The 10135-nt window shown below is 45.5% G+C and overlaps 1 protein-coding gene across 1 annotated transcript in view; it reads left to right on the top strand.

Annotated features, from left to right (window-relative positions):
- The first annotated feature begins 4552 nt into the window (after positions 1-4552).
- Positions 4553-10135, top strand: part of SCML4 (Scm polycomb group protein like 4) — a 44534-nt gene continuing 38951 nt past the window's right edge. The window contains exon 1 of the mRNA XM_048298445.1: positions 4553-4753. Coding sequence (XP_048154402.1) covers positions 4553-4753 — 201 coding nt within the window. The remainder of the gene's footprint in view (positions 4754-10135) is intronic.

Genomic DNA, 10135 nt, shown 5'->3' with positions numbered 1-10135 from the left:
TTTTCTTTTTGCTCACCTATTCCTCAGACCATCATCTCTGAGTGGTCACAGTCAAAGAGCTGTCCTGCTGTGCACAGAAAAAGGAGGGGAAAATAGTCATGTTACTGACTGGAAAGTATCCCCTCCCTCATATTTAACAACGTGATATTCCTCCACAGATGTGCTTTCCTGAACAACACCTGAAGAAAAGACAGAAAAGATCACAAGAAGCTTATCTCTTTTCTACATTCAGCTCTTGGGTATGTAGATCTGTGAGACACAAAGCTCTGCAGGAATCAAGAGTTGGAGGCAGGGCCGCAAATGGTGAGAGGTCAGAGTATTTCTGCAGCTGGGAGCAATGGGTGTAAGGGGAAGGAAGGACAATCTTCTTCAGCTGCTGAGGAATGGGCACATTTTCTACTTGACTGCACCCCTGCACCTTCCTTTGGCTTACAGTAGGAATTGCTTGTTCTTTCCCTATGTGTCATCCCTGTGCCAGTCCAGGAACAGGTTTGCATGAGACCTGGTATAAACCAAGTTTAAACGATCATCCTGTGGAATTACTGATATAAAATTTAATGCGGTATTTTTACCTTCAGTCCTTGCAGTTACTGGAGTGCAGGTTAAAAGCTGCATTTATTGCAGACATTTATTTTTATTAAGAATGGATCTTTGCAGTCCATCAAAAACACTCAGCTTGGGAGGAAATGCACCGTAGCTCCCTGTGCTCTCAGCTGTTGTTTCCAGCACGGTAATCTGCATTGCTAATTGTACAGCATATACACCAACACATGGTGCAAGGCGTGGATGGTGCAAAGCGTGGGCTGTTACAAACATCCTACAGCTCATCAGTGTTGGCCTAGGGAATGTTTTCTCTCCACCCCCAGCATCCCACAGGGGTGGACTGCTGTGCATAGGTGCTCTTCAGGATCCTCCGAAGGCATGGCAGAACCCCTGCTGCCAGAGGGGGTGAGACTTCACCCTTCCTGCAGTTCTTGCCCAGGTGTCAGGGTGGGGAGAGGTGTTTCCCTGCTGTCTCCTCTCTGGGATCTGATGGGGCAATGTGAAAGGCAGGGCTGGGAATTATATTTCTAGATGACAGTGTTTGAGAGACAAGTAAGAGAGGTTACCCTGTGCTTAGCCCTGCATTAAGTGATGAGAACCCATAAATGTAGTTTCCTGCTGTTATTTTTAAACTAAGAATACAAAAGTGATAGACCCAGGTCAGATTGAAGCTGCACCATCCTTGGCCATTCAAAGCTAGTGCCTTTGGAAAAGTACAAGGACAGGGCAAACATATAGTGATCTCCCTCCCAAAGCATTCTCCCGGGGCTATTTGTACTACAGTGATTTCCTGAACTGAGGCGATGCCTTTGTTAGTAGCCTGTAATTTGCTTCCTTGAATTTGCCCTTCAATTTCATCAAACTCTCATAACTTGCCTTGAACCCACCAAGCTTTCCAGCACTGAGCCATGGGTCAAGCCCAGGCTGTGGCAGCAGTCAGAGCTGCCCTAGGAAAGTCATTCCAAGGTAACACCCTGACTTTGTTGGGGGGCACTCAGACAAGCCCCTGTGTCCCTCTGACCTCTCTGGACAACCTGCAATTTGGCTGCGTGTTTTTCCCAAGAGCTTCCTCCGGGCTGTCAGGGAAGGTCCTGCTGTCACCGCCTGCTGTCAGGCAGAGGCAGTTTTTGTGTGTCTGCTGCCCTCCCCTGATGCTGGGGAGCGCCCTTTCTTCACAGGATCTGCAGCATGACAATAAATGCCACCAAAGGCACTCACATTTCCCTTAGCACACGAGAAAGGAGAATTGAGTCACGGTTGGGCTTGTAATAAAATGTAATAACAATAGCTTGTATACTGAAGTTGACAATGTCTTTGCTTTGTCAATTCAAGTACATTACACTGAGTTCCTTTTGTGCACAGTTCGTCTGGGTCTTGTGTGTCAGCACATGTGGTGAGGAGCTCTAAGAGGTTTCACCAGAGCACTGTGTCACAAGTATTGGGAGCACAGAAGCAGCACAAAAAACTGTGATTGCTAATATTTAGTGTGTTTCCTGACTACCACGTATTTGATACTTCACCAGTTGCAAAAAAAAGCAACATTTCAGCCGAAGAAGTGCTCCGGGTCAGTACCTCTTTTGCTTGTTGATAACTCAGACTGAGGTGCCACCAGCTACCTTTATTATCAGAGGAGAATATGATACAGGCAATGCAGTGTGGTGTTCAGTGCAAGTGCACAGCCTCTCTCTCACAGCCCCATGGCCACCAGTGGCACCTTCTGCAGGAACCACTCCCTTCCTCAAGCAGGGAGAAAACCCGGGCTGGATTTGTCTTTCTCAGCCTCTGCCAAGCTCCTCTGCAAAGGCTTATCTTGCCAGGTGTTGTTTAAAGCAGACCAAAATGCAGAGCCCGAAGCATGGGGCTTTCAGTGTGTTTTGGTGCCAAATCCAGTGTAATTGTTGTATTTCCTTTCCCTGCTGAACTCCCTGCCTGCAGACAGCCTGTAATGTAAGATCCTGGGATTTCTTTGTTTTGGGATGTGGAAGAGACACTGAGGGTGTCCATCAGAAAGCACTACAGGGAGGAAAATGAACACTGCTGAAGACAGAAGGAAAGCAGTGATGTTCAGGATAGACTGGGCCTTTCCATTTAACTCCTGCTGTGGCAAGCCTGATGCTTTTAACCCTAAAAGGATACTCTCTGCAGTCATGAGACTTTTCCTTGGTAAAAATCAGAGCCCCATGGCAGGCTTTCATGGGGTTCCTGAGCTGGCTGAGCATGCCTGGAGAGTGAGTGCAGCCACAGTGGCTCTGGACAATGTGGCAAATCAGGCACTGCAAGTTTGCTCTGCTCTGATGTTTGACATTCAGTATTTGCATGAGAGTTTTAGGCAGGTGAAGACTGGAAATTTTATAGTCAATCTATAAGTCCTACCATATATAATGGATCTATCTGAACAGAGCAGATACCCTTAGCATTACTGAAAACATGCAGGTTTTAGCATATTGCAAATAAATGCATTTACTGGAGGGTAGGGCTGGGACCCGTCTATTTTTTATCCTACAGGAGACTGTAAACTACAGACTGGATAATATGAGAAAAGTGGGTTTCTTTTTTGGTTAGTCTCACTTACAAAGTTTTAACCAGGCAGAACATATTTGCCTTTGAAGCAAAGAAGCCCCCAGCTGCAGATACTTGTCACCAGAGGCCCCTATCAAGTGGTACCCTTCCCACTGTGAGTGAGCAACCCTGATTTCGTTCCCAGCAATGTCAGCTCTTATCACACTGGGTTCTGAAATTGTGAAATTTGAAGTGCTCGAGAAATTTGTAGGTTTTATAGTTTATAGATCTTGTAAAAAATTGTAGTTGTTTGTAGTAATAAACAAACCTTTATTTGCTTTATGTAGAGGATGCTCTTGAACCACATCTTTAGGTTTTCTCTGAAGCTGAGAGAGCTATGAGCCTGCTCTGTGGAAAAAAACAGAAAGCAGGGAGTCTTCCATTATCACTGGCCTGAGGGAGCACAATTTTGAAAACATTAGCTGTTGCAAGGCTTATCATAAAAGTATGAGAATTGCTTAGACCTTTGTGTCTAGCAATGTGTGCAGGCAGGACTGGGACTACTATTCTTCCCATATGGAGGAAATCAAATGGCTGGACAAACCAACATTTGAAAACGTATTTCTACAGCTGGTTTTTTTTAAATTAACCTTTGTTAGTAAGTGACCCTTACTAGAAGCTGTGAAGGATGCCATATATTCCCTTGGTGCTGTGTGTATGGTTGTATATTTGTTTTCTTTATTAAAATCTGGGCAGAGGAAAATGGACCAGATTCCACTCCATTACCCCTGCTCAACTTCAGCAGCTGCATGGAATTGTGCTGAAGTAACTGTGTTAATGGAGTACGTTCAAAAGCCCACTACTAACATGCGTGGTAACAGATGTTATAAAATTGCAGAGAGGAAATGTTTGGCAATTACCCTCTAACATGGCTACCTTGTGCTGGCAGCCTCATGGTCCAGCCCAGCCTCTCCACTCAGGAATGCTGCGGATGAAGAGGAGGGAAGTCCATTTTGGTATTGGTAGTACTTCTGAGGTGAGGCAGGATTTGCAGAACCACAGAATTTGTGAAAAAAAATCAGGTTGGCTGGGACTTCATCTACTCCAAACCCCCTCTGAAAGCAGGCACTGACTGATGGCTGCAAGCTCGAGCCTTCATCACACTTACTGCAGGATGCAGGGTTAAGGTGGTTGTTGTGGAATCCACCTACTGGACATCTGTGATAGAGGCCTCGCCACCTGAGCCAGCTCCCTCTACTGCACTCCTCATGGTCAGGAGAGGGAAACTAGAATGACAAGGGTTTTGTCCATCTTCGGAGAAGCTGGACCAGCTGTGGTCAGGTGACTCCCACCCAGGGTCATACATCTGTGGTGTGTTTCTTGCTGCTTTGTGATCAGTGGTAACAGGGAAAATGACAGCACTGAGCAATCTGCCTTTGGATTAAAAAGAACTAAAAAGAAAATTAAATAAAGAATTGGTTTGCTTTTTTTTGTTCTCTCCCTAGGACAGATGAGCCACCCACCGTGCCTGGACCCCAGCCTGGCTGCTGGGGAGATGCAGTCCCCCAGGATGGCGGGGAGGAAGCGCGGGCGGCCCCCGCTCCAGCCAGCGCCCATCAAAATGGCTGTTCACAACCTCTTCTCGGCAACAGCCGGTGCTCTGCCAGTCATGAAGATCCCAAAGAAGAGAGGGAGAAAACCTGGGCACAAGGTAGATGCACGACTTTCACATTCCTTCTCCACCTCCTGTTGGTCTTCATATATTTTCTTCCACAAATTCAGCTGAAATGCAGGAAAAGAGGAAAAGTTTTGCAAGTCTGGAGCAGAACAATGCAAATGCAAATGCAAATGCAAAAAAAAAAAAAAAAAGAGAAGATGGTTTCTCTTCTACCTGAGCTGGTGAAAAAAAAATCAGAGAATCACAGGATATTCTAAGTTGAGGGGGACCCATCAGGATCATTGAGTCCAACTTCTGGTCCTGAGCAGAACACCCCAAGAACCACACCCTGTGTATTTTTCCAAAGGCTAAAGTTTTTTTAATTTGGTCTGTTTGAAAATAACTTGTCTCCCACAGTGTTGTGTGGGATGGCTGCGCACCTTCGGGGAAGTGTTTCTCGTCACATTATTCTTCTCTCACTAACAGTGATTAGAAATTGAATAAACTGAACAGAGAAAGAAAGGAATACAGGAGAGTGGAAATGGTGGAGGGGGGCATGGGGGGCGTGGGGGGCGGGGGGGGTGAGCTAATTTCCAAAGGAAAAAAGAAAAGAGGGCCATTTGAGAAAAATAATTAGATTTCACTTTATACGTCTGCTCACTGCCCAGCTCTCTGTGCAACCCTGGGGTAAAGGCAGAACTAAAGAAAGACAGGAACCCTTTGTGCTTTAAGCCCTTCCAGTGCTGCCGCTGGGCTGGGTTTCTCCCACCACACCACCTGCAGTGGGCCCAGCACCAGTGGGAGCAGTGCCACTGTGATGCCCCACACCAGGCAAAAATGGGACCGTGAAGCTGAGGGAAGGTGAATTCATTCTGGGGAAACAGAACTGTTTTGGTGAAACTGGGCTACATTTTAGTGAGGGGTCTTGTGTTCAGCAGATTGCTCTGTTAATCTCTGTCTCTGTCCCCAGCCAGCTTGGGGCACTGTACATGTTTGCTGTGCCTGTTCCTTGTGTTTAATGGGCACTGGTACAGACATGCAGACGGTTACGCAAGGGGGGCAAATTGCTGACTGCTAGAAAATAAAGAGTTGCTTGAGTTTCTGGTGTCAAGACAGAAAAGCGAATAAAACAATCAGGGTATGCACAAGGCTGACCCAGCCTTCCCTGGAGAAGGTCTTCACCAGGGTATTGCCTGGCTCTTCCCTGAGACTCTCCTGGTTAGTGGGAGGAAACAGCGTCCCATGCACGGTGCTGCTGGCTGAGCTCTGGATGCAGGAACCAATTGTTTGGTTCCTGTGCTCCTTGGATTTGAGCTTCACCTAGAGCAGGCTACCCTCATCTTTGCCTTTCCCTCCTTTTCACCTCCTGCTAGACATTTTCCTCCCATCCCCTAACCTCCACCTAGCCTCCTCTCTCCTTTCCAGGCAAGCCCTCTTCTCCACCCCTCTGCATCCCATTTCCAGAAACCCCTAATTCTCCACACGCCCCTGTGCAACAACTGCTGCAGTAGCTGTCAGTACCTCAGTCCTTTTGCTTTCTCCACATCCTCTTGCCTTCTCCCATGTCTTTCCATGCTCTCCTGACTTCAGCCATACTCCTCTTTTCTATGGGACCACATTTTGAAGTGTTTTAGTGTGTGCTGCAAACACACCTTGCATGACCAACAGTTCCAGCTGCAGTTTTCAATTTGAAAAGCTTTCACTTTGATAATGGGAATGGTGTAACAGCAGAGGCCAAGCAAAGCCAACCTGACAGCAGCCTCAGGTGTCCCTTTTGGGAATAACGCAGAATTTTATAGCAGTAATCCAAAACAGAGCTGGCAGTTAAGACTGGGGAAAATACTCAAGTGTTTTGTAAAATCTGGGATATACTTTTTATTTTTCACTTCCATATCAGGATAAAACTCCAGGATGGAAATATCTGAAATGTTTTACTTGAGGTACTTGTTGAGTTTATTAATTTTATATTTATTTAGTTTAAGTAATTTAGTTATTATCAGTAAAGCTGGGTGACTTGTAGACTCTTTAGATCAAAAACATCCAGTCTGGACAATAATACTTTGGAGATGTGCTGAAATTGGATCTTTGAGGTTTGAGATTGAGTGATTTGCCAAATACCACAACGACCTTGTATGCAGGGTTTTGTCAAACCCCACTCCTTCTGTCCCTGATTGTCTTGGTGACACCAAGACAAGAACCCCATTTCTTGCTCCTGCATTTACATTTGATTTGTAATTTGACAAAAAAAATTTGACTTTTTTCCAGGTGGAAAAAAGTCTTTCACCAAGGACCACATATATATAAATGGGAGAAGTGGGAGACCTAAATTCTTGGAAATGCTGCTGTAACACTGTGCTTTGGACCTGTGTGGCTGAGCATTTGATTGCTGTGTCCTCCTCTTCTTTCAAAGGGAAGCTTTCTCCCTGGCTGGGTAGCATGCATTCCTCATCCTTGTCCCCAGACACTGAGCGAGGAGGCAACAGCATCCCTCCTTCAGCAGTGGATCTGAGATGATGTTCTTTCTTGCTCAGCATGGCACATAAAAAGGCATCCTTTTATGACCAATGGCTTAGGTGGATGGAGCTGACACTCATGAGCTGCAGCATCCATGGCATCTGGCCTGGTGCTGTTGATTTGCGCTGTAGGATTCGTACAGCGAAGCGATGTTTTCCGTGAGGCGCCTTTGTACGCTGCGTGCTCAGCTGAAGTGAACCCCTCTCCATCAAAAGCACTTCCCCAGCATGAGTCAAAGATTACATTTTTTGATGGGGAACTCTAGCTTGATTTAATTAGCTTGATAATTGTATGACTTTCAGATACCACGAGACTTAAATGCATTTTAAAAAATGACTCCCTGCCCAAATGGCAGACGACCAAATTCTTTATAGCAACCAGATAGCTGAATTATTACAGAACAGATGGAAAAATACTTCTGAATTTTTAGGAAACTAGGAATTTACAGCCTAGATTTAAATTTATTTTGACCAAGATGTGAATAACAGACATTTTCAATCACATGCTCTTTATAGACAGGTGACCCATTGCCTGTTTTCATTGATATTAAAGCAAATATCTGTGTCTTCCTGAAATGACATTTCATCACACTTCATCACCAAGAAAAGTCTTTTCCCTGCTATCCTGTTTATTTTTTCACAGCTTTGGCTATAAAATTTCATCAGCTGTTTTTCCAAAAACTGTTTCGTACCTTATGTGGAGCTATTTGCCATGAAATGTTACATTTCCCCAAAATACGATATTCTTTCTGATTGTCTAAATCTCTGGGAAAAAGCCTATTCTGGCAGCCAGGGGGGGGAGGTTAGTAGATGGATGGGTTTTATTTCTCTGGCTGTGAGTGAGAGCAGCCCTGAAGAGCTGTATAGCAAGCCTGTACAAGGGAAGGTTTTGTTATCATCCTGCAGGGATTCGCCTGGTTAGAGGACATCAGAGGGACACGAGCATGGGGCAGCGCTGCAGCACAGACCACCACATCCCTCCCAGGGGACAACAAAGTGATGGTCCCCTTTGAGCAGCTAGAGGGCTTTGCCCCTCTGTGCAACCAAAGCAGCTCCCACATGGGGAGGTGGCCCCAGCCCAGATCAGCCAGGACCTTGCAAGCTCCTGCCAGGTGGAGTGGCCAGGGAGGACACACGTGTAGAGTGACAATTTCCATTATGGGGCATAGGTTCCCCTGCTGCCCTAGAAGTCAGTACTAATGGTGACAAATAAGCAGTCAGGATTTGGACACATTGGGAATGAGATTGCACAGACAACCTTAAAGTGTCCTGTTTATTCACCTGTCCTGTGATACAGCCTTGGATTTCAAGGTTGCATAAACTCCTGTCAAAGTTTCCTGCCTCATTCTCTGTGAAACACTGATGGGATGTAGGAGGCTGTGTGCAGGCTTGCTTGCATCATTTGCTGTGCAGAAGAAAGTTATTGCATGACACAAGAAGAAAAGGTGGGAAAGACCTTGGACTGTGTTTTCCCTTCACCATCTGACCCCCATCTTACCCCTGGTGACTGGGCTTGTGTTATGCTGAGTCTCCTCACTCACAGCCAAATGCACAGAGCCACAGACCCCAAAATGTGTTCAGAAGCTCTGTGCTTCCCTGGTGTAGGTTTAATGGCAACCTTCTGTCCAGCCATCAGAAGTCCACATGGCAGGACTAGGCTGGCTCAGACACTCATCTTACTGCACATTTGCAGGGGCTGGAGATGGTTCTCTCTCTGGCAGCAAAAGCTCTCATTTCTCATACAAGAGGTGCCTCTGCCCTCCTGTCTGGAAGGACAAAGGCCTATGGGGATGGGGTGAATCCCAGCCTTTTCTAGCAATTGCTTTTCAGAACAAGGAACAACTGGTACAGGGGAACAGGGAGCTGTAAAAATGAGAACCTAAGTGGTTTAAGAAAACTGCAGGGATAGATTGTATTGTGGTTCATCGTGTTTCTTTCCCATGTATTTTACTGGGAAGAGATCTTCAGAAATAAAAAAAAAGTTGCCTGGCAAATGTTCTTCACCCTCTTTCCTTTTTTTGGTGTGGGATGACAGAAATACCAGTTAGATGAATCCTGGCTTCTCTGAAGAGGTGTGCAGAATATAATAAAACCTCCAGGACTCGGCAGAGTCCTCCCCATCCACAGCCACTGCATACTCAAACAAACTTGTAGCCAGCATTGATGGCACAAAAGCCCACTCTGTCTGCATCTAACACATGATGACTTTGATAAAGTAGACACCCTTATTTCCTACCCAAAATCCCTGATCAGCTTTCTCTGATCTCTTTCCCATGGCAGAAAGTCCGTAAGAGTGGGGGGTTGGTTGTAGATCTTGTTGTAAAGCTACCACTTTTACATCTCATGCTGTGCATATTAAAACTTACAACATTTGATAGTCAAAAGCTGATTCAAATGCCTTACCACAAGGATTTCCCAATGTGCTCTGGCAGATTTCCTCTGTCTCCTTTTCTCTTTCTCTTTCTCTCTTCTTCACTGCTTTTTTTGACTCTCACACATATGTGCTTTCTACTGGCAAGCTCTCAGTCAGTCAGCTGGTTGGTTGGGTTGGCTTTTCAATAGAGAAGACTCAGTCCAAGAAAAGACATCTTTAAATGGAATACACTTCATAATATTCAGGGACTACTCAGGGAGTGGCCAGGAGGTAGCTAAGCTGTGTTTGCTTAGTGTACTGTCTCTTGCACTAATCAGGCATTTTATTTCGATCTAACAAAGGCCAGTTCTCTACTACTCCTAATAAAATGACATTTATCTGTACCCAGAGGCTGCAGAGCACATTTTGTTGCAATAATTTTGCAGTAAATTGTTCACTAAAACAGGAAACTGGTAAGAAGGGGCTTCCACACTAGAGAGTTTACACAAGCCTTGCCCTCTGTTTATTTGCTCTTGAACATAAGCCTGGCCTCTTGAACATAAGCCTGAC

This window comes from Corvus hawaiiensis, chromosome 3 (genome assembly GCF_020740725.1).
Source record: "Corvus hawaiiensis isolate bCorHaw1 chromosome 3, bCorHaw1.pri.cur, whole genome shotgun sequence".
NCBI classification, from domain to species: Eukaryota; Metazoa; Chordata; class Aves; order Passeriformes; family Corvidae; genus Corvus; species Corvus hawaiiensis.
This window is presented reverse-complemented; position numbering and strand designations above follow the sequence as displayed.